We start from the raw sequence: 27,974 nt of genomic DNA, 5'->3' as shown, positions 1-27,974 counted from the left end.
GTTTGATGAGCAGGGGAGACTAAAAACAGAATAAGCTAGCTTGGGATTTATTAAGATGTGCTTAAAATTGATGGGTTCTATAAGTCTAAGGGCAAAAAAAAAAGTTCACACAAATGCAGCCAGGTGTATTTGTAGCAATTTTTCTAAGGTAAGCCTTATCACCTACCTTAAATTCAGAAGTCCTCTCCCTGCTGAAGGGGGATGTTTGTGCTCATGAAATTGCTTTGCTTCACGTTCTGAGAATTTGGGTGGGGGTTTTTTTTTGTTTTTTTTTTAGCTAACAGCTTCTCTGGTTTCAAAAAATTAGGCAACGCATTGGCTAGTATCTAAACAAATGTAATAATAGGATATCTTATAGCAGAAAAATATTACCCCCTCTTTCTCAATTTTCCCCCTCTTTCTCAATCTGTCTCATTTAAGAAATTTGAGTTGGACCGGGGGAGATTTTAGCTCCACATGCCCTTTGATTCTAAGTAAAGAGGAGACTTATAGAATGGGTGTGAAATCTGAGGTCCTAGGACTTCAGACAACTTCACATTTTTCTGAAGCCTCCAGAGCTAAGCACTTACCAAAAAAGGGGGCTTGTAGTTTCCTGCCATTTGGGTCAATGCATAGATACGTCCTAAAGCAGGGCTTTTCAACCAGTGGTACGGGTACCACCTGTGGTACATTGGCACCTGGCAGGTGGTACACGACCATCCTAGAAAAGCGGTAGCAGGGGAGGGGAATGAGCTGAACAGGTGGCAGCACCGCACAAGCCTGAGCGAGAGATGGCTGGAGCTGCAGGGCTGTCAGGGCTCAGCGGAAGCGCCAGGCTCCAGCTGGAGCTCGGCGCTGATCCTGGCACGTCTGCTGAGCCCAGAAGAAGCGCCCATCAGCTGGAATGTTGCAGCATCTCAGGGTCTTGTGATTTACATTCAGAGGCTTGGCAACTGATTCATATTTACAACAGTCACAGTGTCCCAGGGTCATGTGAAGTGACCAGACCACCCAGCAGAGGGGGGAGAATAAAAACCAAACACCCCACTCCACCCCCACTGCCAATCCTCAACAGAAATCCTCACAACAATGAAAACCTCGGACAGGAGGAAGAGCGCCACCAGGCGGGCAGGCAGGTGTCTTTTAGTTTATTAATATTTCTATACCGCCCTTCTCCCGAAGGACTCAGGGCGGTATACAGGGCAAGAATAAAACATAAAGTTACAAAAATTAAAAAGTTATTAAATACATGCCCATAAAAACAATAAATACATTAATAAAACCCCCAATAAAATGATAATAAAAACCCCTGCAATCCCACCCTCAGGCCAGGCCGGCTTGTTCGAACAGGTATGTCTTGCTCGGCTGTGGCTTGGGGGACACTTTCTTCAGTGCCATTGTACTCAGATACTACCATATCCTAAAAGTGGTACAATGGGTGAAAAGGTTGAAAAGCCCTGTCCTAGAGCCTATTTTGCCTGAAAATTCACTTAATATAGTATTTTTGAAACAACAGCCACGTTAAACTAGTTAAAAATGCTTTAAAATCCTGACTTCATTACTTTGCATCATCACCCTTAATTGATATAGCTCTTCAGGACGCGCAAACTGTTAAATGAGTCTCAATCTTCTTATATGCAGGTAGGAGGGAAATAATCTGAAATGCAATATATTCTTCAGTAATCACATTTTCTTAAAGAGGCTTTAAGGGTCCCCGAGCCCTGCCTCCATCACCATAGTTTAACCGAGAAAAGGTCATTCTTTTCCCATTGTGTAGGTGTTCCTGGGTTTCATGCCTTACCTTCCACAACACAAGTGCCTCTGTTGTCTTTCTAGGCCAGAAAACACGCACAAATCAGTCAAAGCCAGCTACCATGCAGATATCAACTTGCTCTATTGGAGTGATGAAGAAGCAGTGGTGGAGTTTAAAGACGTGCAGGGCCGCTGCACAGTGGTGTATGGGGAGGACTTGACGGGAAACATCCAGGATTACTCGGCCAGTGGCTCCGATCGTTTCTACTTCTTAGAGGTAGCTTTTTCCACTGTCATTGGTCCTGTGCCATTTTTCACCAATATATTCTCGGAGACTGGAGGTTTTTAAGAAGAGATTGGACAGCCATTTACAGAGGGTAGTGAGCACAGCACAAGACATTGTGGGCTGTTCCCTGACACCACTGGATGACATCGCCAGGGCTCGTTGCCTTGGAAGAGTGAGGAAGATTCTCAGGGATGACTCACACCCTGGACGGTATCTCTTTACTCTCCTACCATCCGGTAGGAGATATAGGAATATAGCCAGCCATACCAACAGGCTGAAAAATAGCTTTTATCCGTGGGCTGTTAGGCTTTTAAATGGGATGTAATCTTATGCAGAGTTGACTTGGGAGGCCGGTGTGTGGTGTAGTTGGTTCACATAGGGTGGTGGGATGGAGGGTTTGTTGTCACTGTGTGTTGGGGGGAGAGAGCAGGGGGGGAGGCTTAGCTAATCTCAATGTACACATGTTGTACTTTGACAATAAAGGTTTATTATTATTATTATTATTATCTGAAATGGCATGGTGTTTCTTGCTTAAGCAGGGGGTTGGACTAAGAGACCTCCAATGTCCCTTCCAATTCTGTTATTCGCAACTAGGTGTCACATCAGCAAGCGCTGCTATAGATGCGGCTGGCTGAAAACACATCTGAACTTTAGATTATCTCCTCCCGCTTTGGAAGACGGACGCTTGTAAGCCGCCCTGAGTCTTCAGAGAAGGGCGGGATATAAATGCAATTAAAATAAATAAATAAAAATAAATAATAGAAATTCACTCCAGCCTGACAGCTCATTCTATAAATGCCTAAACTCCCCATCCCTGTTTTCTGAAATCTAAGAAATTATCAGAATTGCATGTATCTTTGGTCTGAATTTTTTTTTCCCCTCCTTTTAATTTCCAGGCGTATAATGCCAAAACAAAGAACTTTGAAGACCCACCTTATCATGCCCGTAGTTCTGGAAATAAAGGGAAGGGGAAAGGGAAAGGGAAAGGTAAGTGATTAGTTGCTAAATGATTTAAATCTTTGACGTACTATCCAAGGCCGGCAATAACTTTCCTGTGGAGAAAAATAAGATGCCGAAGCAGGTCAGTGCAAATCCTTCAGAACAAAGAACTTGGTCTTTGATAGGCTTTTGAGTGCAGTTCAAGGTGCTAGTCCCTTTGGCTTTGGGCTTGGCCGTCTGAGGAACCATCTGTCTCTGGTCTAGGCTCCACTGATCAAACCAGGTCATCTGATGGGAGCCTGGAAGTGGCAATCTCTGCTATGGGACTTGCCCTCTCAAAGGAAAACCTCCAAGGTCCTTACACCCTGACTGTCTTCAAAAAGTCTTCAAAAACTTGGCTTTTAATTTAATTTTTTTAAATTTTTTTTTAATTTTTAATTCCATTTATATCCCGCCCTTCTCCAAAGACTCAGGGCGGCTTACAAGCTTAGTAGCTAAGTAGCTTGGCCAGACATTGGGTTAAGATGGTTGATGAACCCCCTTTAGGCTTTCATATAGTGGTCAAAAGTTTTCTTCTGCGAAGTACCTCATACTCTTCTCTTTTTTTATTTAATTTTATTTTGTTTCTATAGTGTGTGTGTGTGTGTGTGTGTTTACATACAAGTATATTTTTTAATGGTTTTCACAGTGGTGAAAGGAGCAAAGAGCAAAGGTCAGTGTCTCTTGATTACTGAGAACTGGATATATTCATATTGTGAGTGTGTTGAAGATAGCTTGCTGATTTCTTCCATTTTATACATGTGCCCGCATCCCACTCTGTTCTATTTGACATAGTTTAGAAAGATATCCATCCATATAGACTTTTATGAAGAAGAACTAATTGTAGCAATATTGAATGGAAAAGATTTCCTTCGTTTGTTCTCCTTCCCACAGTTCCAAGTTAATATACTTAGCTTACTTAGAAAAATCACTTTTATGCTTAAGACATACAAATATTGAGAGGATTACTTGCAGGCATATTAGGTACTGTTTGGTTCATTAATTGTAAACAAGTCTTTGCTGTTGCTGATAGAATCTACTCAGCAATAGCATCGACTTGTTTGCAAATAAGCCATCATAGACTAAATAGCTAATGTTGCTAATACTTTCTTATTTACCATTAAGCTGTCATAGACTACATATCTAATGTTATTAAGTAGCACTGAAAGAGATTTAAAAATATAATCCTGGTATGCTTACTTTGGAATCAAGGCAGCAATTCTTAATGCAGATATGCAAAGACACCTGTAGACATAACATTTTCCTCCTCCTGCAGGTAAGAGCAAAGGGAAATCTTCAGGAGCATCTGAATACAGTGAGTCTGAAGCTGCTGTGTTGAAGCCCCCCAAACTTCGTTCTCTGGATGTCTTCTCTGGTTGTGGAGGCTTGTCAGAAGGGTTCCACCAAGCAGGCAAGGCAATTTGGAAGGATGGGTGGGTGCAGGGGTAGGCAACCTTGGCTCTTTTATGACTCATGGACTTCAGCTCCCAGAATTCCTGAGCCAGCATAGCTGGCTCAGGAATTCTGGGAATTGAAGTCCATGAGTCATAAAAGAGCCAAGGTTGCCTACCCCTGGTTGGGTGTATGGGAAAGGGCACGAGCATATGACTTTTATAGCCAAAAATGTAGAGCCCATGAGGGTTTCCGGCCCTGTTTATGGGATGGAAAGAACTTTTTGTGCACTTTTGAGGCTTGGAAACAAACCATCTAATATGAATTCTTATTCTGTTTTCATCATTGTCGTCGTCATCATGTTGTTTTCAGGAGTCTCAGATACTCTGTGGGCCATTGAGATGTGGGAGCCAGCTGCGCAGGCCTTCCGCCTGAACAATCCAAGCACCACAGTGTTCACTGAGGATTGCAATGTCCTGCTGAAGCTTGTAATGTCGGGCGAGAAGACTAACTCCCTGGGCCAGAAGCTGCCACAGAAGGGAGATGTGGAGATGCTCTGTGGTGGCCCCCCTTGCCAAGGCTTCAGTGGGATGAACCGCTTCAATTCTCGCACCTACTCCAAGTTCAAGAACTCTCTGGTGGTTTCTTTCCTCAGGTGACTGAAGTCAAATGTTTGCATTTTCTCAACTTTCCTTAAGCCAGTCCTTATCCTATTGCATGTCCAACTCCCAGCCTGTTCTTCCAGCTGTGTTGGGACCTCAACTCGTGAGGATAAGGCTGGGCAAAGTTGGTCTCTAAAACAGAGCTACGGTTTAACGGGATAGCAGAAACACGGGCTGTGATGGTGCATGCTGAATATGCATATATTACGGCAAAGAAAACATGTAATGTTCCCTCCGGAAATTTTGTATCCTGTGGGCAACAATGGGTTGAGATACTGGGAAGTATTGTCCTATAGATCTAGAGCAGTGGTGGGATTCATATATGTCAGGGGTGTCAAACTCAATTTCATTGAGGGCCACATCAGCATTGCGGTTGCTGTCAGGCGGCCGGGTGGGTGTGGCCTGGGTGGGCGTGGCCTACTGAGGGCATGGCTAGTGTGTGTATGGCCTACTGGGTGGGCGTGGCCAGCTCTACATCGTTCTCATCAAGGGTGCCTATGGGGGCCTGGGCAGGAGTGGGACAGATCTGAGGGTCTCTGGCAGAAGGAGGGTCTCTGGGCCAGGGCCAAGGCAGTGGGGGCTGTTCCCTCACTGTTTCCAGGATGGCTTCGTGGGCCACATGAGACCACTTCGCGGGCCGGATCTGGCCCCCGGGCCTTGTGTTTGACATGTCTGGTATATGTGAACAACCAGTTTTCTGTGTGGATGCCACTTCCGGAAGTCCATTCTGGGCCTGGGCAACCAAAAATTAGCTACCGGTTCTGCCAAAGTGGTGCGAACTGGCTGAATACCACCACTGAGTGGCGCCCAACCTTTGGGGCACCAGGGACCAGTTCCGTGGAAAGAGGTTTCCACGGACCGGAGGGGACTGTGGTTTCACATGCTGCCTGCATCCTGTAGATGGCGCTTCGCTTGTTTGCGCAGACCAGTTTCTGGCATGCCACCACCCGTTTCCGGTCCATGGACTGTGGGTTGGGGACCCCTAATCTAGAGACACCCGCATGGCAAAAGACTACTTGAGAGAATGTATGTGATTGGATCTGTGTTGGGGTTCTCTTGGGATAGAGAGAGTGCAGCTGACCCTCAGTGTCTTTCTCTTCTGCAGTTACTGTGACTACTACAGGCCAAGATTCTTCCTACTTGAGAATGTCAGGAACTTCGTCTCATTCAAGCGTTCTATGGTGCTAAAGCTCACCCTGCGGTGCCTTGTCCGGATGGGTTACCAGTGCACTTTTGGAGTGCTGCAGGTATGATAGTCAGCCTTTTTCTTATGATCATCACTGAGGCTAGGATTATGCTGGACCATATTTGTGTGCTTTGCAGATTCAGATGGAGGGAAAGATTCCAGTGGATTTGGAGCTAAAGAATCACTACCTGTATTTTCTTTATAACATGCGGATTCTTGGGTAGATCGTTTTCCTGTATCTGGACAGTGCCAAGCGGAGAAAGCTGATCTAGGGAATTTCTGGTTGCTATCATGGTTTCTCAAGTCAATTTGACTCCTGATGACTGCAGGGTCCATGCAGTTTTCTTGGCAAAAATTTGGCGGGACCTTCCTCCAAGACCTTTTTCAACTTTCCAATCTAAAGTTATGAGAGATGGCCAGCCACCCAGTTGGCTTTTATGTCTAAGGGAGAACTAAAACTGAAGTCTCCCTGCTTCTAATCGAGCAGCTTCAACCACTGGCTCTCAAGCAGTTTCTTAGGGGTTGATTTACAGACTCTGTGCTCAAGTATGAGAAGCTGCAAAAGACCAGCTAAAGAAGGCTGATTCCATTGCCTGATTTATGTGTCCCCTGGGACATCTGGCTGTTCTCTGTTGACAGCATTTGGTCTGCTCTGCTCTTTATCTGAAATGTCGTTCCCCAAGTAGCCTATCTAGCGTGTACATCACAGTCTTTTTGATGCCAGATGACGACCTTTCTATTTTCCCAGAGTGGACTGGTATTTTAACGTGTCAGTGTTTTTATTTTTTTTACTAGTATTTTACGGAACTAGGAATAGAGGTTAGCATACTAATTTAGTACCAAAAAAAAAAGTTAGAAAAGGATTGTTTGTTAAGAAAAATATACCCTCCCTCAATTCTTCTCTTCCTCCTTCATCTAGGCTGGGCAGTACGGAGTAGCTCAGACACGCAGGAGAGCAATTGTGTTGGCTGCAGCTCCTGGAGAAAAACTTCCTTTGTTCCCTGAACCCCTGCATGTTTTTGCTCCCAGAGCCTGCCAGCTCAGCGTGGTGGTAGATGATAAGAAGTTTGTTAGCAATATAACAAGGTAATTGCCAACTCCCAGATCTAGCTAGTGTTGCTTTCACTGAGGGCTGGGAGTGGGGCCAACCGCCTTACAAGGAAAGGAAGTGCATGGCTATGGCCTATTTTTCATACAAATGAAAGATAATCCTGAATAGGGGGGGAGTCGGTGGCTCAGTGGGTTAGGACGCTGAGCTTGTCGATCAGAAGGTCGGCAGTTTGGCGGGTCGAATCCCGAGTACCGCGTAGCAGAGTGAGCGCCTGTTACTCGTCCCAGCTTCTGCCAACCTAGCAGTTCGAAAGCAGGTAAAAAATGCAAGTAGAAAAATAGGGACCACTACGGTGGGAAGGTAACAGCGTTCCGTGCGCCTTTGGCGTCTAGTCATGCCGGCCACATGACCACGGAGACGTCCTCGGACAAGCGCTGGCTCTTTGGCTTTGAAACGGAGATGAGCACTGGCCCCTAGAGTCGGAAACGACTAGCACACATGTGCGGGGGAACCTTTACCTTTACTTTACTTTTACCCAACCTATCTGGAAAGCTCTTGTGATGGTGTGGAATTGCGTCATATTTTAGAAAAAGGGGAGAGTCCAATAATGATCAGTCTTTTTAAGTTATACTCTTTCAATGTACTCCAGGACTTATTCAGGCCCATTCCGAACCATCACAGTCCGGGACACTATGTCTGACCTTCCTGAAATCAGGAATGGAGCATCAGCACTTGAAATCTCCTACAATGGAGAGCCACAATCCTGGTTCCAGAGGCAAATTCGGGGTTCCCAATATCAGCCCATCCTCAGAGATCACATCTGCAAGGTATCTACGCTTACAGTGTTTATCTGGTTTGCTGGGGCAAGGCGGGTGGGAATGAGACATCTTTAATATATTGCATTGAAGGCAGAATTTCCTAAAATCAAGGACCGTTTGAAGCAATAGCCATTTGCATCCGGGAAGCCCAAGGAAAAAAGTTCCAATCTTTAGCCTTAATGAAGTGATTCTGCTCCAGATGCTGGAAAATTACATAGAGCAATGTGACAAGAACACCCTGTCTCTGCATAGGTTTGTGTTATTGAATAATCCCATATTGGTCTGCAACCCATCACCTACCGGATGGTAGAAAGATCTCCACCCTAACCTACAAGAAAAATTGTAGGGAAATTTTCAGAGTTTCATCACACAAACGGGAACAAAATAATCAACAGGCAGTTTTCCTCTTCCCCCAAACTACTACCAGATACCTTGTGTTATCCCTCCCTTTTCCCCTCTCCTTAGATAATTAGTGGCATTTGTGCCCTTTTGGGAGATGCACTAGAGTAGTGCATTTATTATTAATATTATTATTATTATTATTATTATTATTATTATTATTATTCCATTTATATCCCGCCCTTCTCCGAAGACTCAGGGCGGCTTACCAGCTTAGCAGTAGCCTTCATTCTATGTATATGCCTGCTTATTAGGGCTTTCACACACACCCCAAGCGGCATTATTACAAAGTCAGCTTAATTGCCCCCAACAATCTGGGTCCTCATTTTACCTACCTGGGAAGGATGGAAGGCTGAGTCAACCTTGAGCCTGGTGGGATGCGAACCTGCACTAATTGCAGGCAGCTGGGGTTACTTAAGGAGGCATTAGCCCACTGCTCCACCAAGGCTCTTTTAATATATAGCCAGACATAGGCAGTCTGTACTTAGCAAAGGTAGGAAGGGGACATCCCAAGTACTAACGGTAACTCTGTGCTTTGCCTGACTAGGATATGAGTGCATTGGTAGCTGCAAGGATGAGGCACATCCCACTGGCCCCAGGTTCCGATTGGCGTGATCTGCCTAACATTGAAGTGCGCCTTTCTGATGGCATAACCACCCGCAAGCTACGCTACACACACCATGAGAAGAAAAATGGGCGGAGCAGCACAGGATCTCTGCGGGGGGTCTGCTCCTGTGCCGAAGGTACAACATCTGGCTCTTCTGGGTACAGAGGATGTGCTTGACTGGTCATCCAGAGAATACGGCCATTAGTGCTTCAAAATAGAATAATACTTTAAGCCACTCTTAAAAGAATCCAAATGGTCCAAAATCTCACTGGATCTCTGCGTTCCCCCATGCAACTTTGTGAAATTTAGGTCTGTGGATTCTGCTGACCCTGTTCTCGTCGACAGAAATTTAGAAGTTGGATCTCAGTAGAACATCCAATACAGCAATCTGCTTGAAAAGAGGCTATTAATACTTTTTGTTGCTAAGAAGCATAGCATAGCCAAAATGAGTACCAGTCAGTGAGAACAAAGAGGGAGACACTTATGCTTTCAAGCTCTTGCTACATTCCAATTTGGTTCCATTTTGTACCTGATCTAGCAAGTCTAGGGGAGTTTTTTTGAAGCAATGGTATTTGGTATCAGCTGGTATTTGGCTTAGGTTTACCCGGGATTTTTTAGATTTACCTGGGATGCAACGGCAAGCCCCTCTGTTCCTTCCTTCAGCTTCGGTGGGGGAAGAGTTCCCCAGTGCTAGTAGTCCTACTCCTACTCCTGATGGAGCCAAGCAGACCAAAATGTCAAAGGAAATCCCTAGCCACACTTTCTGTGAAAAGTAATCTGAATCCTATTCCATCTCCTCCAGGCAAGGCATGTGACCCTGCCGACCGGCAGTTCAATACCTTGATCCCTTGGTGTCTGCCTCACACGGGGAACCGGCACAACCATTGGGCAGGCTTGTACGGAAGGCTAGAGTGGGACGGATTCTTCAGCACGACGGTCACCAACCCTGAGCCCATGGGGAAACAGGTGAGTGAGGGAAGGGAAGGCGCATGGCAGAAGCCCAGTGGCTCAACATCATACTGAGGTTCCAGTTCATTTCCCTATCCTCCTGTTCTTTTTGCTTGTACTTTCTTGCTTGTAGCTTCTCTTGCTTTATAGGGAGGCTGTACTGAATGCTATTAAGAAAGACAGAAAACACCAGCATTTAATGGTTGTAGCTGTCATTGGGACTATTGAGGGGAAACTGGCAGAACTCTTAAGAAATTAGTGCTGTGCCTCAGTTGAGCCCTTTCATGGATCATGAGGCCCTTCGCTGAATCACTCGGGCCATGGAGATCCTGCCTTTGGACTACTGCAATGCACTCTAAATGGGGCTACCCTTGAAGAGTATTCAGAAGCTACAGCTGGAACAGAACACAGCGGGGTGGACTGTTTTAGGGGACCCTAGATTCATCCATGTAACACCACTGTGGCCTGAACTGCATTGGTTGCCGATTGGGTTCCAGGTCCAATTCAAGGTGTCGGTTAACAAGTTCTTTTTTGGCATGGGTCCAAACTACCTTAGGAACTCTCTCACCCTAATCCACCTACCCTCCTTTGGCCCAGAAAAAGAGACATGCTTCAGATCTTGTCAGATAAGGAATTTTGGCTGGCAGGGTCCAGAAGAACCTTTTTCTGACCTTCTGAGAGGGCCAGGTCGGCAGTTTGGAGGGTCGAATCCAGAGTGCCGCGTAACACAGTGAGCGCCTGTTACTCGTCCCAGCTTCTGCCCACCTAGCAGTTCGAAAGCACGTAAAAATGCAAGTAGAAAAAATAGGGACCGCTACGGTGGGAAGGTAACAGCGTTCCGTGCGCCTTTGGCGTCTAGTCATGCCGGCCACATGACCACGGAGACGTCCTCGGACAAACGCTGGCTCTTCGGCTATGAAACGGAGATGAGCACCGGCCCCTAGAGTCGGAAACGACTAGCACGCATGTGCGGGGGAACCTTTACCTTTACTTATTTTAATGCCTTTAATATTTATTTATTTATTTATTTATTTATTTATTTATTTATTTATTTATTTATTTATTTATTTATTTATATAAACCGCCCTTCTCCCGAGGGACTCGGGGCGGTGTACAGAGTAAGATAGGCAACATAATGAAACAGTATTGAAAAACAATAATCAAAACAAAACCAAACTGGGACCCCAATTAGAGCTATCAGAGCTATCAGGCCAGGCCGGACTGCTGGAATAGGTAAGTCTTTAAGTCGCGCCGGAAGGTGCGGAGGTCGGGGGCCATCCGGATTTCAGTTGGTAAGCAGTTCCAGAGGGCTGGTGCACCCACTGAGAATGCCCTCCCCCTGGGGGCCACCAGCCGACATTCCTTGAGCGGTGGCACCCTGAGGAGGCCCTCTCTGTGGGAGCGCACAGGGCGGTGGGGTGTTGACATTGGCAGAAGGTGCTCCCGTAGGTAGTCCGGACCCATGCCATGTAGGGCTTTGTATGTCATTGTTAGCACCTTGAACTTCACTCGGAAGGCAACTGGAAGCCAGTGCAGCACACGGAGGAGAGGTGTGATATGGGAGTATCGGGAGGCTCCCAAAAGTGTCCGTGCCGCTGCACCAGTTGAAGCTTCCGAGTGGATCTCAAGGGCAGCCCCATGTAGAGAGCGTTACAGTAGTCTAGGCGAGAGGTCACAAGGGCATGGGTGACTGTACGTAAGGCATCCAGGTTCAGATAAGGCCGTAGTTGGCGCACCAGTCGAACCCGGGAGAAGGCCCCCTTGGTCACAGCTCCTATGTGATCTTCCAGGGAGAGCTGTGATTCCAGTTGTTTTCTACAAAGCTTGCTTTCCTGGTGGGCTGAGGGCAGCTAGAAGATGATACGGTATTTCTGTGCTTGAGAAATAAGTGGCCCGTATTCCTTGTGGAGCAATCTGGTTGGGTGACTCAGCCAGAGCTGAGTAGTAGTAGTTAACTACATCCCAACACAAAGCTGGAAGAGGCTGTGCCAGTGACTCTGCTCTCCTTTTTCCAGGGCCGCGTGCTTCACCCTGAACAGCACCGAGTAGTGAGTGTGCGAGAATGTGCACGGTCCCAGGGATTCCCTGATACTTACAGGCTCTTTGGAAATGTACTGGACAAGCACAGGCAGGTAAGTGGCTGCAGAGCCTTCCTAGAGGAGATTTGCATATGTAAATGTTCACTAGAGCTTTTTAGAATCTGAACGTGCTCTTGTTTTGTTGCTCTTGTCTCTTAATAACGTTTGTAAGTTAGCATTAAAAAATAACCTGGGGGGGGGGAAATAAAGGATTTTCTTCTTGTTTCAGTTGGCTGAACATACCTCAAAAATGGGAAAAGATCCTTAGCTGGATGATAAATTTGTTAAGATCAACCAACAGTTCAGAATTCTTCATTAGGAAACACCTAAATACAGAGCAGAAAAAATAAAAAGGACAAAAGTGGCTTTCTGGAATGTATTGGGATAAATTGACAATGGCTTTATATGAAAGAAGCAACTATCAGCGCATCCCTCAAGGATGAATGTATTTGCCAGAGGAGATGTAAAAATTACAGTATTACATTTGAGATTAGATGTAGGCTCTCCAATGTTTTTGTACTCTTGATACTCAAGGCTCAGACACATCTGATAAAATGTAGTACATTGTTATATAATGCTGTAGAAGCATCTCTCTGTGGGTTGAAATGCCCTTCGCCCAGTGCGCTCTCACAGGGAGGGTCTTCTCAGGGTCCCGCCGGTAAGAGATTGCCGGCGGGTGACACCCAGGGGGAGGGCCTTCTCAGTGGGGGCGCCTGCCCTCTGGAACCAGCTGCCAGTGGAGCTGAGGACTGCCCCCGACCTCCGTTCATTCCGCCGGGGCCTGAAGACCTGGCTCTTCGAGCTCTCTGGCCCAGGCTGAGGATTAATTTATTTTAATTGGGGTTTTATTTATACAGGGATAAATTAAATCTTTTTTAAACTTGGTTTTTAACTTTTGTATTGCTGGTTTTTAACTCCCTGTAAACCGCCCTGAGTCCTCAGGGAAAGGGCGGTATATAAATGTAATAAAATAAATAAATAAATAAATTAGTGATAGGTCTTTGCACATATATCAGGGAAGAGAGAGGTTTCTTACTTTCCTCAGGACCAGCTTTGTTCACAGTGCAGACTCTTTCTACTTAGTGGCCCTGCACCCAGAGTAGGACTTTGCCATATGAGGTCTTCTACTGTTCAGACAGAAACGGTATGTGTGCCAACTCTTCACCCTTGCTTGTGCTTTTGTTTGCTCAGGTGGGAAACGCAGTCCCTCCGCCTCTGGCAAAAGCCATTGGGCTAGAAATCAAACTGTGTGTGTTGGCAAAAATGAAAGAGGATGCCACAGGTATGTTACTGGAATGTCACTGAACTTATTTGAAAAGGGACATTTCATGTCTGTATTTCAGGAGCTCAAGCAGTTTTGCACTTGCTGTGAACCAGGTTGCACAACTCAATCCGGTCTTCTGTAAATTAGGATTGTAGTTAGAGTTGTGCATCCTATGGAGTCCTCCAGATAGAACAACTAAGTGAACTTTGTCCAAAGCTTGTTTATTACCTTAGGGGGGGTTGGCATGGAGACCAAAAACATGGTGGCCCCCATCTGAAATGCTTTAACAGTTTGAAAGTGGTGTAGATACAAAGACGCAGCATGGCTGCTGTGCCAAGATGCACTTGTGAAGTCGGTAAGCAGGAAGCCATTTCCTTTCCAATCCAGAAGAAAGTGATAAGCTGGTCCATTGCTTCCAGAGGACCACATTCTCTGTACATGAGAGCTTTAATGTGGTCTTGCTTTCTGACCGGCTAGCTGTTTTGTTTCTTTACAGATGCCATCAAACAGGACAAGATGGACACTTCAAAGTAATTTGTAAATTGCCCATCTGCTGCACCACAGCTCCAGCACCTGAACACCCAAACATGCACTGATAATTTTTAATGTTCTTCTGTTATTTTCCTGATTTATTTTCTTACCTCTGGACATGCTGAAAATTGTTGGAGGTTTTGGTTTGTTCAGGGTTTTAGGGTTTTTTTGTGCGTGTATGTGTTTTGTCTCTCTCCTTTTAAGCCTGTATTTGTGAACAGTGTTGTCTACTTGGTTGACATTCTGAAACTGTTTCAATGTTCCCGCTGCCATTCTCAAATGATCAACTGTGCAGTGCCTATCCATGTGTGTGTAAGTGTGTGCGTGCGTGCGTGTGTGTGAGTTGGGGGAGTGGAGAATGTTTTTATTATGCATTGTATTGAAAACTAATCAGCCACTTTATACAAGTGGAAATAATACTTTATGTAGTTTTTATATGTTGTAATATTTCTTCAAATAAATCTCCTATAAATTATTAGGGGGCCATTGTTGACTTTTTTCAAATGATTGTTCCCTGTTGCATTTAATTTGGCTAATATTACCTCTGGGATCTACCATTGTTACACCAATCTTTTGATTGTCCAGTACTTACTCATTTAGTCTGTTCACTGTGACAAGCTTTATCCTTACATGCCTATCACCTTAACTGTGACAGGCCATGTTTCTCATTGGAGCAGTTTTTGGTTGCTGCTAGAAAGACAATACTTACTGATCTGCACAATGTGGTAAACATTGTCACCATGGGTTAGACTCTGGCTAGCAGCATCTTAAGTACAAGGCTATAATCATACCAGAAGTACAGGCAGGATTTCGAAGAGGCAGAGGAACCAGAGATCAAATTGCCAACATACGCTGGATCATGGAGAAAGCTAGGGAGTTCCAGAAAAACATCTACTTCTGCTTCATTGACTATGCTAAAGCCTTTGATTGTGTGGATCACAACAAACTGGCAAGTTCTTAAAGAGATGGGAGTACCAGACCATCTTATTTGTCTCTTGAGAAACCTATATGCGGATCAAGAAGCAACAGTGAAAACTGGACACGGAATCACTGATTGGTCCAAAATTGGGAAAGGAGTCCAGCAAGGCTGTATACTGTCGCCCTGCCTATTTAACTTATATGTAGAGCACATCATGAGAAAGGCAGGGCTAGATGAATCAAAAATTGGAATTAAGATTGCCGGAAGAAATATCAACAACCTAAGTCGATATGCAGATGATACCACTCTAATGGCAGAAAGTGAAGAGGAACTAAAGAGCTTCTTGTTGCGGATTGAAGAAGGAGAGTGCAAAAGTTGGGTTGAAACTAAACATTAAGAAAACTAAGATCTTGGCATCCGGCCCTCTCAATTCCTGGTAAAGAGATGGGGGGAAAATGGAGGTAGTGACAGATTTTATTTTCCTGGGCTCCAAGATCACCACAGATGGGGACTGCAGCCTAGAAATTAAAAGACAATTGTTCCTTGGGAGGAAAGCCATGGCAAATCTAGACAGCACACTAAAAAGCAGAGACATCACCCTGTCAACAAAAGTGCGTATAGTCAAGGCTATGGTCTTCCCAGTTGCAATGTATGGCAGTGAAAGTTGGACCATAAGAAAGGCTGAGCACCAAAGAATTGAGGCCTTTGAACTATGGTGCTGGAGAAGACTCCTGCAAGTCCCTTGGACTGCAAGGCGATCAAACCAGTCAGTCCTAGAGGAGATCAACTCTGACTGTTCTTTAGAAGGCCAGATCCTGAAGCTGAAACTCAAATACTTTGGCCACTAAAGGACTCCAGATGATGGTAAAGGACAGGAAGGTCTGGAGGAATGTTGTCCATGGGGTTGCGATGGATCGGACATGACTTCGCAACTAACAACAAATATAATCATAGCATTTTGGTTAGTTGACCAGAGTCATAGTTTGTCCTGACATCTGAACCTGAACACTTGTCTAGGTTACAGTGAAATCGCTATTAGTCCTGCAGGAAATTATTCTGCTAAAATAAGACAATCTGTTCTTCTATTACTGCTATTTTTTTAAATCACATATACATGTGGGCATAAATCGGATACAAAAGGGGGTACGTATCCTTAGTGCAATACAGACATCCAAGCTATCTCATACAGTTGCATGCAAAAGTTTAGACATTCCTGGTCACAAGCAATCCCAAAGGGAACAAGCTGCCTTTTAGATGGTACAAAGTCAAATGCAGTTTCTTTTCAAGCATTCTAGAACCAAACTCTAAAGATTCTTAACTGGCCACAGGAAATGTTTGGAAACCAGCATTTCCTCAACAGCTGTTACAGAGTACAGGTTGAAAAGATGTCCCATACCTGCCAACTTTGCAATTTTCTTGTTTTGAATCTGGTGAATAACTGTACTTAATAGTTACTATGCATTCCAAATTGCCCATTTCATTGAATGGCTTATGTTGTTATGGGCTGTTCTCCCAGCAGTCTGGTTCAATATTAACGAACAGCCAGATGTGGAAAACCAGAATGTTTGGGCCGTCTGGACATCAGGGGGAATGATGTTCCCTAGGGCAGTGACTCGAACAGAGGAAGCACATCTTCTGGATCCCACCAGATGCCATGGCTTATGGAAGAGACCTGAAGCAGATGGATCTCATTGAACAAGTTGTGTAAGACATAAAGGGCTGCATCTTGCAACTTTCCCTGTCGACTTCCCCACTGATAAGGCTTGTTGGAAGGTTGCAAACGGGGATCATGTGACCCTGGAAAACTCCCAACCACTATAAATGTGAGCTGGTTGCTAAATGCCCAAATTGAAACTACGTTACCCCAGGGATGGTAAGGCAGTTGTGTGATGACCAGTCGTAAGTCACTTTTTTTATGCTGTTGAAATTTCAAATGAATGGTTGTAAGTCGAGGATGACCTTTAATGGGTTCAAACAAGTGCCAGGCAACCATCCTGGATCATATCTTAGTCTCAAAGGAAACTGCACAATTGGAACTTGAAGAAATCCACACACCTTTATCCCACAGAGGTTTAGAGCAGCGTTTCCCAACCTTAGGAACTTGAAGTCCACGCATCTTCAAGTTCCTAAGGTTGGGAAACGCTGGCTTAGAGTTTCAGCCTTGGTGCCCCTCAGAAGAAATTAGGACATTCTAAAGGTTGTTGCACAGCTATCTGGGTGTTGTAAGAGCAAAAAAATAATTATATTTTGTCACTTACTGCTATTTTGGTAATTTTTAAGAAAGGATCCTATCCATTTTTTTTATCATTGTTTTCCTTCGATGGCAATTAAGTGTCTCTTCTTCCAATTCATCTAGAGCTCTAAGGCAGACATGTCAAACACAAGGCCCGGGGGCCGGATCCGGCCCGCAAAGTGGTTTCATGTGGCCTGCGAAGCCATCCTGGAAACAGTGAGGGAACGGCCCCCACTGCCTTGGCCCTGGCCCAGAGACCCTCCTTCTGCCAGAGACCCTCAGATCTCTCCCACTCCTGCCCAGGCCCCCATAGACACCCTTGATGCAAACGATGTAGAGCTGGCCACGCCCACCCAGTAGGCCATACGCACTCTAGCCACGCCCACCCAGTAGGCCACGCCCACCCAGTAGGCCACGCCCACCCGGCCCCTTGAGGGCAACCACAATGCTGATGCGGCCCTCAATGAAATTGAGTTTGACACCCCTGCTCTAAGGGATTCTCTGGAATCTATGGACAGAGAGAGCTTGCACAGGCACAGTATGATCAAGACCATGGTTGCCCCCTCTTTCCAAGCAGCAAGGACAATTTCATAAAAAGTATGCATCAGAGTTTTAATTACCTTAAGTTCTTTTAAAACCTAACGGGGTCCATCAGATATATGGGATAGACCAATTTAATCGATATTTCTACCCTGCAGCAGAAATGATTGCAGAATTAACAGTGTTCAAGCACAGCAAGAGCTAGATAGTGATAACTCTCAATTCCATCTCATCCAAACTTAGGCACAAAGCCAGCTGGGTGAATTTGGGTCAGTCACTGTCAGCCCTAGGAATAAGGTAATGTCAAACCACTTCTGAAATGTTGCCGAGAAAACTGCAGAGACTTTTCTAAGCAGGCGCCAGGAGTCAACCTTGAGTCAAAGGCGCACACACACACATACACACAAAAAATGTGTGACCACTACTCTAAATAAGAGCCTTGGTGGAGCAGTAGGCTAATGCCTCCTTAAGTAACACCAGCTGCCTGCAATTAGTGCAGGTTCGCATCCCACCAGGCTCAAGGTTGACTCAGCCTTCCATCCTTCTGAGGTAGGTAAAATGAGGACCCAGATTGTTGGGGGCAATAAGCTGACTTGTAATAATGCCGATGGGGGGGGGGGGCGAAAGCCCTAATAAGCAGGCATATACATAGAATGAAGGCTATTGCTAAGCACATTGGTTTGTGCTTAAAATTGTAAGCCGCCCTGAGTCTTCGGAGAAGGGCGGGATATAAATGGGATTAAAAAAAAATGGCCCTGTAAACTCTCTGGGTCAGGTTCAAGTTTCTGTGGCAGCCATGAACTCCTGAGCCATGTCTAAATCTATGCCTAGAAAGGCATTTTAAAGTCCTCCACTATTACTAGTTTGGAAAACTCCAGTGTCCTGGAGGAGCTCAGGTAGGAATGCTGCTATGAAGCAGGAAGGCTGATGTAGTGGCAATAGTCCCATGCATTCCCAGAGCCTAATCTCACCAGCAGATTCTCATAACCAACTATCTATGGAGCAGCATTTCTGAAAGCTACCATCCTTTTGGTTGCATCCTCAAAATCCAGGGCACATTTCTGAAAGAAGAGTCATCTCTCTGTGCTCAACCAAGTCTTGGTAATGCACACTAGATCACCATCGTGGCATTGGAGTTAAGCATAGGGGGCTGGAGGGTGGAATTGGGATTAAGAAAATATAGTTTATGCATCGTGTTGAGTCAGCTTAATCTTGGCATACTCAGTAAACTACAACTGCTAGATCTGCACAACGTAGTAAAAACCCTAACCCATGGTTAATATACCAAAATCACCCACCTGACTAAACCAAAACTAATTAAATTGCATTATGGTTAGGTTAGGTGTGAATCCAGTTACTGTAAGACCGCACATATCCTTACTCAGGAACCAAAAAATGAGCCATGGGCAAACATTCACTCATATAGAGGATTTTGTAGTTTATTCATATATTCAAACCAGTCGCTCTGAATTTAGTATGTTCTTTCAATCACGGTGGGGCAAAATAATATGTGTTGGTTTAAACTATATATTATTGCAAAAGTATCAATGCAGGGAACTAATGCTTTAAGTCAGGGGTCTTCAAACTTGGCCCTTTTATGACTTGTGGACTTCAACTCCCAGAATTCCTCAGCCAGGCAAGCCTGGCTGAGGAATTCTGGGAGTTGAAGTCCACAAGTCATAAAAGGGCCAAGTTTGAAGACCCCTGACTTAAGTGATTCTCACGGACAATCTTCTCTCCTGTCACGTGTCTGAACTATCACACAGGCGAAACTGAGCACAATTCCGCCTGTGTCGAGCAGCAGAACTACACCTCCCAGGATGCCTCGTGTCTCTTGCGGCGCTCTATTGTGCGTCACGCTTATGCGTTGCGGCACCCACTTCCTGCTCTCGAGTCAGGCCTGGGTTGTTTGACTCCGGTTGCTGTTCTTCCATCGGCGACGATGCCAACCGGCGATTACGAGTGAGAACAGCCAGCAGGGGGTTGGGGGGATTGGTAGGGGGGCAGGTGTTGCCTGGGCATGGCAAGGGAGGGAAGGCACTGGGGAAGGCGCACACGTGTCGCCGCCTGTTATCCGAAAGGTAGACAAACCTAGAAACAACATCTCTGTGTGAATTCACACGTGCACAGGTCCGTGCATCTAGCGTATTTCCTGCTTTACGTGCGTGAAAGGCTGGGATACGAACTCTCGACTGAGTCGGGCCTCCACTCTGCGCGCGCCATTGCGCGCCAGTCAAGACGAGAGCCAAGCGGAGAACAAAAAGTCAACCTGAGGAGTTCGGGAAAGACTTTCCCTCGCCTCGTGTTTATTAATGCAGCATCTACGCTGAACGTTTTCTAAAGACCTGTGTGGTTGCTAGTTCAGTAATATAAACAAAAATTAAATTAATTGCAGCTGCCTGCAATTAGTGCAGGTTTGCGTCCCACCAGGCTCAAGGTTGACTCAGCCTTCCATCCTTCCGAGGTAGGTAAAATGAGGACCCAGATTGTTGGGGGCAATAAGCTGACTTTGTAATAATGCCGCTTGGGGTGTGTGTGAAAGCCCTAATAAGCAGGCATATACATAGAATGAAGGCTACTGCTAAGCTTGTAAGCCGCCCTGAGTCTTCGGAGAAGGGCGGGATATAAATGGAATTAAAATTAAAAAAATAAAAAAAATGGAGGGAGAAAGTAGCAATGTAAAAAAGCCTGCCACGAATTCCCACCGATGCACCCTGCATAGGAAGTGCACTTCCTTGGAAAAGGGGGCGAAGTGCTGAGCGTGACCCCATTTTCATTGAGGGGAGCTAAACCTTTAGGTGCTTCCACTTCTTTTGTGGAATGGCGATTCCCATGATGAACTGGTATGGTAAAAAAAAAAAAGCAGCAACCTCCATGTTTTAATGTAGGAACTAAAGTGGAAGCCTCTTTCCAACCCAACTAGTTTTTTCCTATATATTGTTTTACACAGTAGCATAATCTCCATGTGTAAGTTATAAGTAAAAAGGTAAAGGTTCCCCCGCACATGCGTGCTAGTCGTTTCCGACTCTAGGGGCTGGTGCTCATCTCCGTTTCAAAGCCGAAGAGCCAGCGCTTGTCTGAAGACGTCTCCGTGGTCATGTGGCCGGCATGACTAGACGCCAAAGGCGCACAGAACGCTGTTACCTTCCCACCGCAGTGGTCCCTATTTTTCCACTTGCATTTTTACGTGCTTTTGAACTGCTAGGTTGGCAGAAGCTGGGACGAGTAACAGGCGCTCACTCTGCTATGCGGCACTCGGGATTCGACCCGCCAAACTGCCGATCTTCTGATCGACAAGCTCAGCGTCCTAACCCACTGAGCCACCGCGTCCCTATAAGTTATAAGTAGTCCCTCCCAAATTACGCACTGAAAAGTGTTTTTGTGCAGTGTATTGGCATCTGATGTGAATAAGATGAGTTTTCAGAAGTAAGAAAACAAGTACAGTGTGGATAGAAAATGTAAGTGGTAATTGTGTGAATGGGTTGGAGGATGTGAAAGCTGCCATTTCAGAAGATCCACTGACAATGCTTTATATTATTGTTACCAGATTTTTATCCCACCTTTTTGTATATAGTTCGGTGTGAATATACCTAACATGCTGGTATCCTATTTTTTCCCCAGAATGAAAACCTTGTGAATTGGGTTGGGCTGGAAGAGGGTGACTGGCCCAAAGTCACCAAACTGTCTTTCATGCCTAAGGCAGAACTAGAATTCACAGTCCCTTGACTTCTAGGCTAACTCTTAAACCACCAAACAAACTGGCTCTTTGTGATAGAAGTAAAGTTTGAGGACAAAGGAAACAGGGTTAGGAGACACAACACATGACTTTGGAATAAAGAAGAAAGAGAAAATAACAGCAGTTCACCAAAATAGATATTTTGATTAAACCTCTAAAAATGTTTAAACCTGGAATTATTATTTTATTACAAACTAAAGTATGTTCAGAAATAACTTTTATTTCTTGCTATCCAAAGAAGGAAGTGTGCACTTGATGGAAATGAGTTAGAATGGAATCCAGAGCATATTGAGTAACAGAATAAGTACTACATATGAGAGACCAGTCCTAGAATTATGAAATTGAGGAAGGATACATATATTTATGAGATAGGTGCCTAACTTGATATTTTTATCTCTTTTAGCTCCAAGCCCAGTTGGGCAGATCAAGTGGAAGAAGAAGGAGATGATGGTGAGAGATTTAACGTGCATTTAATTGGCCCTTTGCTTAGCCAAGAGTAACTTTTTGTTTCCCTGATGGGTTTTATCTCACAAAATCTCTCCATCTGTCCCTTTTGGAATCTTATACTGAGATTTCAGTAAGAAGCAATGTCAACAAAACCTCCCTACTATTAATTTACTTTAAAAGCTATCTGACTTTGTCAAGTTACGTAAATCCCAACGTTTTTCAGCCCTTTATAACTTCAGTCTCCTTGCATGTTTCCATTACTATGGTGGGTGGGGTTTTGTTTTGTTATTTGCATCTGCATTCTTCAGAAAATTTATATGGACAGTTCTTCTGATTTTATTCCCTACCAACATTGTAAGGCTGATATTGATACTTTCTTTCTGGATAAGTTAAATCGACAAGCAGTATGTTCCATTGGATAACAGTGAAGCTGAACAGTAGGAAAGATCGGCTCAAATACAAATTTAGTCCTGAATTGTTGTTGTTGTTGTTAGCTGCGAAGTCGTGTCCGACCCATCGTGACCCTATGGACTACGTTCCTCCAGGCCTTCCTGTCCAGTCCTGAATTACACATGCCTAAATGGCTATATTTGGGGCTTTTAAAATATTGCAGAACTTATACTTCTATGTACGTAGAGTATTATTATTACTCATTTATTTTGAATGAATCTACTTGGCTTCCAAATTGATAAATCCTTGGCTGCTTAATTTGCTGTAACAGAGAAGTTTATGAACTCCTTATACTTTTCCATCACAGATAAATGCATTACCAGTGACCTGCTCAAAGATATTCCCCTGACGGATGTGTTGAGCGGAAATGGAGGTGTAACTGTGGTCATCGAGCCAGAACTTATAAAAGGAGGTAAGAACTACATTTGCATCTATCCGAATGTCGGGGGGAAGCAAAACATGAAGTGTCTCCAGTTCCCCAAATGTGAATCTTTGCAACTTCCTACACACCTTTTGCAGAGCCCCTCCCACCTCCCAAAGAAGTTGTGAATGGAAACATTAAGACTGTGACTGAGTACAGAGAAGAGGAAGATGGCCGTAAGGTGAAGGTGAGTGGAGAGCAAGATTGAGGGGCGGGCGTCTCCTTCATCTTCCTCACTCCGGGTCTCCCAGTCATCTCTTGACTCATTGTTTGCTATTTAGCTATCCCCATTTTCATTGCTAATTGCCTTTCTTTAGTGAAGAGGAGTAATTCTTCCCCATTTGTTATATATTTTTATTGTCCTGTGGCAGAATTGGCTATACTTGCTTGCTGCTTGTTCTCTCCTGGTTTGAAGATGCTGATGCGGCTTCACCTTTTTCCTCTTTCCTTTCCTCGTGGCCCTTTTCTGCAAACTCAGAGAAGTAGGCTTTGGGGTGCAGGCTACTAATACCTTAAGCTTAGTTGTATGGTGAAACTTAAGAAAGCCGTATGCAAAAATATTGATGATCCTGCAGATTATCTCCGATTTTTTTCCCCTGCTAATTCCCACTCGAGCACTTTGTGATCAGTTGCTGTTCTTTCACAGATCATCCGCACCTTTAGAATTGAGACTCGTAAGGCCTCCAAGGCTGTGGCAAGGCGAAAGGTGAGCCCTCTGACAGATGAACGTGGCTCTTGCTTCCTGGACTGCTGAAATACATAAGATTTCTGTGTTGTGACCCGCAGTGCTCAGCAAGTCTCGTTTTGTGGTTTACAAGGCATGACCCTGGGGAAGAGCTTTAGTTCAATGTGTTCTTTATAGGTAGTCCTCAAATTACAACCACAGTTGAGACCAGAATTTTGTTTGTTAAGTGAGTCACATGCAATTTTGTGACCTGTTGTTGTTGTTGTTTTTTTTTTTGCCATGATTGTGAAATGAGTCACTGCAATTAAGTGAATCAAGTGGTTGTTAAAAGAATCTGGCATCTCCCATTGACTTTGTTTATTGGGAAGGTTGCAAATGGTGATCCCAGGACGCTGCAGCCGTCATAAATACAAGATGGTTGCCAATTTCCCAAAGGTTGATCACATGGAGATGCTGCAGTGGTTGTTAAGTGTGAGAAACGGTTATAAGTCACTTTTTTATATTTATTGTTTTATCATAGAAAATAAAATACAAAACAGTAAAACAAACAAAATGAAACAAAACCCTAACAACAAAAAGGGAAAAAAATAGTGTACAAAAAAGAAGAAAAAGTGATAAATTAAATTTAACATTTAACATGTAGGCTCCACATTACACTAACCTTCAAATCACTTTGTTATTATATTTAGCGTGTTGAAAGTCTACAGACAGTTTCCATTCTCTCATAAAGTCTAGTCCATTATCTCTAATCAAGTTAATTTCGCCATCTTTGCTAGTTCAGTCAATTTCAAAATCCATTCTTCAACAGTTGGCATCTCTTTTTCTTCCAGTGTTTGGCAAGTACAGTCCTTGCAGCCGTCACCATGTGAAGGAATAGCATTCCAAATTGTTTTTCAATTGTCTTGTCCATCATATCTAAAAAAAAAGCTTTAGCTTTCATTAATATTAGTATCTTAATTTTTTTTTGCATTGTCATTGTTATGTTTATCCAGTATATTTTCATATACTTGCAAGACTACCACATATGATAAAATGAACCTGGATTCATTTTGATTACATTTCCAGCACTTGTTAGAAATCCCTTTACACATTTACACATTTTCGTTAGTCTATCTGGGGTTAAGTACTATCATTTTGTAGAATTCTTCTTTCAAACTATAATTTAATGTGATTCGTCCATACATTCTTCCATTTATCTAGCATTATATTATACCCCCCAAAATTGTCTATTTTACCATATATTTAATGTATTCATCTTCTAGTTCATCTTAAGTAACATTTTACATACTTTAGAAATCAAGTGGTCATCGCCAGAACATAAATTAACATGCAATTCAAATGAAAACAAAACTTCTTTATCAAATTTAAATCTTTCAAGTTATATAATAATTAAACCAATCACAAGCAAATCCTTCACTTACTAGTTCTCTTGTCTTTATCTTAAATCCCTCATTTTCAAATGTCTCAATATGTCATCCATTTACATTCCAAAATTATCTCTGTTCTGTGTAAGCACTTCATGAAGCGATAACTAAACTGGCACTTTGGTGAGTCACTTTTTTCCAGTGCTGTTGTAACTTTGAACAGTCACTAAACAAATGACTGTAAGTCAGGGACTACCTGTATTTTATTTTATTTATATAGCTCCCTATCTCTCTATCACTCTAGATGGAATATAATAAAACAAACAGTATAAAACAACAATTAAATGTGCATTATGAAGTTATTTGGCCATCCTTTTGTTATGGGATGTATTCACAATATTCTCATATTGGTCTGTTTTATTTTCTTTATAAATATAAATTGGATTTCAGTGCTCCCACTCAGTTCCATTCCATATGCTCTGAAAATTGAACCTGCTTGCTGAGGAATCAAGAATGCAGCCTATGGGTGACCCTTCAAGTCCTTACATGCTGCAATTTTCTCCCAGGAAATCACCAAGGAGGAAGAAAACATTATTCAACCTTTTTGTTGTTCTCCTTAGAACTGGAAGAAATTTGGCAACTCTGAGTTTGATGCTCCTGGCCCAAATGTGGCTACTACGACTGTGAGCGATGATGTCTTTATGACTTTCATAACCAGCAAGGAGGTGAGTGGTGGCATGCAGAACATCAGTCATTCTGTAATTATTTTTCCCTGGAATTCTGGCAGTTGCCATCACAGTATCTCTCGAGAGTGCCAGATTGCACTCAAAAGTTAGTGGAGGGATGGTTAGAGAAATGGGTGCATTCCTTTTGCATTGTTCTGCAGAGGTTGTAATAGCTATGCTTATTCACATTTTGGCATATGTGAAGAAGATAGATATTTGAATGGATTCAGGAGAGGGAAAGGGAGTCAGATAAGCTTTTACTCATTTATCTATCATTTTGCTTTTCCAGGACTTGAATTGCCAGGAGGAGGAAGACCCTATGAACAAGCTAAAAGGGCAGAAGATTGTATCATGCCGTATCTGCAAGGGCGATCACTGGACCACTCGCTGCCCTTATAAAGACACGCTGGGGCCCATGCAGAAGGAACTAGCTGAGCAGCTGGGTCTTTCCACAGGCGAAAAGGAGAAACTCCCTGGAGGTGAGAGCTGCAAAGGTCAGGGACAGTGGAGGGCAGCTGTGCACAAACTTTTGCTTAAGCCTCATTTTGTTTCCAGAACCAGAGCCTGCTCAGGCTCAGCAGAACAAGACTGGGAAGTACGTCCCACCCAGCCTGAGAGATGGAGCCAGTCGCAGAGGGGAGTCCATGCAGCCAAATCGCAGAGGTGAGTTTCTGCAAAGGGAAGCTGGCTCTGCTGTGTCCTAGCAGCAGCACGTATTGGCGTGGGCACCAGCATCCAGTCCCTCAGCTTCTTCTTCGTCTTTTCACTCCCGCCCATAGCTGATGACAATGCCACCATTCGTGTGACCAATCTGTCTGAGGACACCCGGGAGACTGACCTTCAGGAGCTCTTCCGTCCTTTCGGATCCATCTCCCGCATTTACCTGGCCAAGGACAAAACCACTGGTCAATCCAAGGTAAGGGAGGGATAAGTGGGATGGGAGAAAACACACACTTAGCATAGGTGAAAAGGAGAAGCTCCCTGCAGGCTGGCAACGTTCTCCCCCCTTGCTTGCTTCTTCTTGTGGCTCTTCCAATTGCTTTCCTGCAGGGCTTTGCCTTCATCAGCTTCCACCGCCGTGAGGATGCTGCCAGGGCTATTGCAGGAGTGTCTGGCTTTGGTTACGATCACCTGATCCTAAATGTGGAATGGGCCAAGTAAGTAAATGTCTGATGCCATGAGTACCTTTTGCCCTTAATGTCCACTTTTAAAATCTCTAGGGAAATGAGTTGTTAGTTTTTCAAAGCTAGTTAGCTTGTATTATGTTATGCTTGGCCCAGTGGTCCAGTACACCTCAAAACAGCCCCCAACTCTTTTATTGGGAAATTTCTCTTGTCCAGCTTTTGCAGATAGTCATAGAAGCCTCTGTGCCCCTCCTCTTCCCCTGGAGGTAGCATCTGCAGGACTCTGGAATTAAGAATAAATGTTTAAAAATATTGCAAAGCTTGTACATTTCCAACTTCATGGAAAGAGCAAAATCTCATTAGATTTTAAGCGAGAATGTCCACATTTTGTGAATTACTTTTAAAAGGAGAATGACATGCTTATCATCTCTCACTTGCGGATCATAAGTTGATCTTAAAATGGAGATTACAAGTTTAGAGTTTTCTTGAGGGACCTCTAATTGCATGGAATTTTTTCTGCAAAATTAATTTGATGCTTCTGTGATCAGCCTCCTCTGTTCTCTGGACATTTTTCTGCCCTTGCCAAAGATAGAAATTAATCTTATTTTAATATGCTGAAAATTATTCATTTCAGTGAGTGTTATATTTTCAGAATCTTTTTCATCAGAGGTCAAACAACGGCTTAACTTTGCTTGTTAAATTACTAAAACACCTTTTCTTTCCCTCCAGACCTTCCACCAACTGAAGTCTTCTGCCCTGTCTTTGTTTTTGGCTTTGGAAATGACCAGGTTCTATTGTTAACTGGAGATACAAGTCTCTAATAAAAATTCATTGCAGCCTTGTCTGTGTTGTGTCAGCCCTGTTAAGTTAGAATATCATTCTTGAATCCCCAGTCTTACCAATCACTAAAAAACCCTTTTTACTTCCTATTTGTTAAATAGGGTCTGGTTTATTTTATTATTGCTGCATATGTTATTAAATATTGCCTTGGATGACAAGCTCCTACACTTCTTAACAATGTATGATTGCAACTGTATTAGTTTGTGGAGCAAAAAAATATCCCAAGATAAGAGTTACATGGGAATTTAGCAAAGAACGTCTCAAACATGGCAGTGTGATGTTCCCCTAAAATGATAGATGAACATGTCCCCACACACTCCAGGGGACAAAACTAATTATTTCATTGGAGTAAAGATTGGGCAAGTAATAAATTATTAATAATTGCAATTCAATCAGTGTAACACCAGCCTATGACGGAGAGGTACAGATTTTGCAGAATGCGGAAAGGAAAATAGTTACATAGAGTACCACCCCCACTGAAATGAGCGTCTCCACTTTGCACATTTTCAGCATCAGAGTGTTGCTATTGAGATGGGTGGCATAAATAATGGCCCCATTG

General features: G+C 43.9%; 2 protein-coding genes across 4 annotated transcripts in view; both read left to right on the top strand.

Annotated features, from left to right (window-relative positions):
- The window catches only part of DNMT1 (DNA methyltransferase 1), a 47,459-nt gene extending 33,059 nt beyond the window's left edge, over positions 1 to 14,400 (top strand). Inside the window, exons 23-34 of one of the 2 annotated variants that reach the window (XM_083351823.1) lie at positions 1,816 to 2,008; positions 2,914 to 2,999; positions 4,273 to 4,406; positions 4,760 to 5,042; positions 6,155 to 6,296; positions 7,155 to 7,321; positions 7,936 to 8,113; positions 9,051 to 9,246; positions 9,913 to 10,076; positions 12,074 to 12,190; positions 13,328 to 13,418; positions 13,897 to 14,400. In XM_083351823.1, coding sequence (XP_083207949.1) covers positions 1,816 to 2,008; positions 2,914 to 2,999; positions 4,273 to 4,406; positions 4,760 to 5,042; positions 6,155 to 6,296; positions 7,155 to 7,321; positions 7,936 to 8,113; positions 9,051 to 9,246; positions 9,913 to 10,076; positions 12,074 to 12,190; positions 13,328 to 13,418; positions 13,897 to 13,934 — 1,789 coding nt within the window. In that variant the 3' untranslated portion in view covers positions 13,935 to 14,400. Of the gene's footprint in view, positions 1 to 1,815; positions 2,009 to 2,913; positions 3,005 to 4,271; positions 4,407 to 4,759; positions 5,043 to 6,154; positions 6,297 to 7,154; positions 7,322 to 7,935; positions 8,114 to 9,050; positions 9,247 to 9,912; positions 10,077 to 12,073; positions 12,191 to 13,327; positions 13,419 to 13,896 lie in introns of both variants that reach the window. The other variant, XM_083351822.1, reaches the window with a different exon arrangement.
- Positions 14,401 to 19,446: 5,046 nt separating this feature from the next.
- EIF3G (eukaryotic translation initiation factor 3 subunit G) lies at positions 19,447 to 27,415 on the top strand (the record flags this gene model as incomplete). 2 transcript variants are annotated; one of them, XM_083351827.1, is made up of 11 exons in its annotated part: positions 19,449 to 19,585; positions 21,763 to 21,809; positions 22,564 to 22,668; positions 22,776 to 22,864; positions 23,324 to 23,383; positions 25,347 to 25,451; positions 25,741 to 25,930; positions 26,007 to 26,114; positions 26,231 to 26,367; positions 26,502 to 26,608; positions 27,305 to 27,415. In XM_083351827.1, exons 1-11 carry the CDS (start codon positions 19,566 to 19,568, stop codon positions 27,318 to 27,320), a joined length of 984 nt encoding a protein of 327 aa, XP_083207953.1. In that variant the 5' UTR covers positions 19,449 to 19,565. The 2 variants fall into 2 exon arrangements, with proteins under 2 accessions (XP_083207954.1, XP_083207953.1); XM_083351828.1 differs by lacking the exon at positions 27,305 to 27,415 and having other exon boundaries at positions 19,447 to 19,585; positions 26,502 to 26,612.
- Between the last annotated feature and the right edge of the window lie 559 nt (positions 27,416 to 27,974).

Source organism: Vipera ursinii, assembly GCF_947247035.1.
Source record: "Vipera ursinii genome assembly, chromosome: 2".
In the NCBI taxonomy this organism is placed as follows: Eukaryota; Metazoa; Chordata; class Lepidosauria; order Squamata; family Viperidae; genus Vipera; species Vipera ursinii.
The sequence above is the reverse complement of the archived record's forward strand: the minus strand, read 5'-3'. Positions and strand labels throughout refer to the sequence as shown.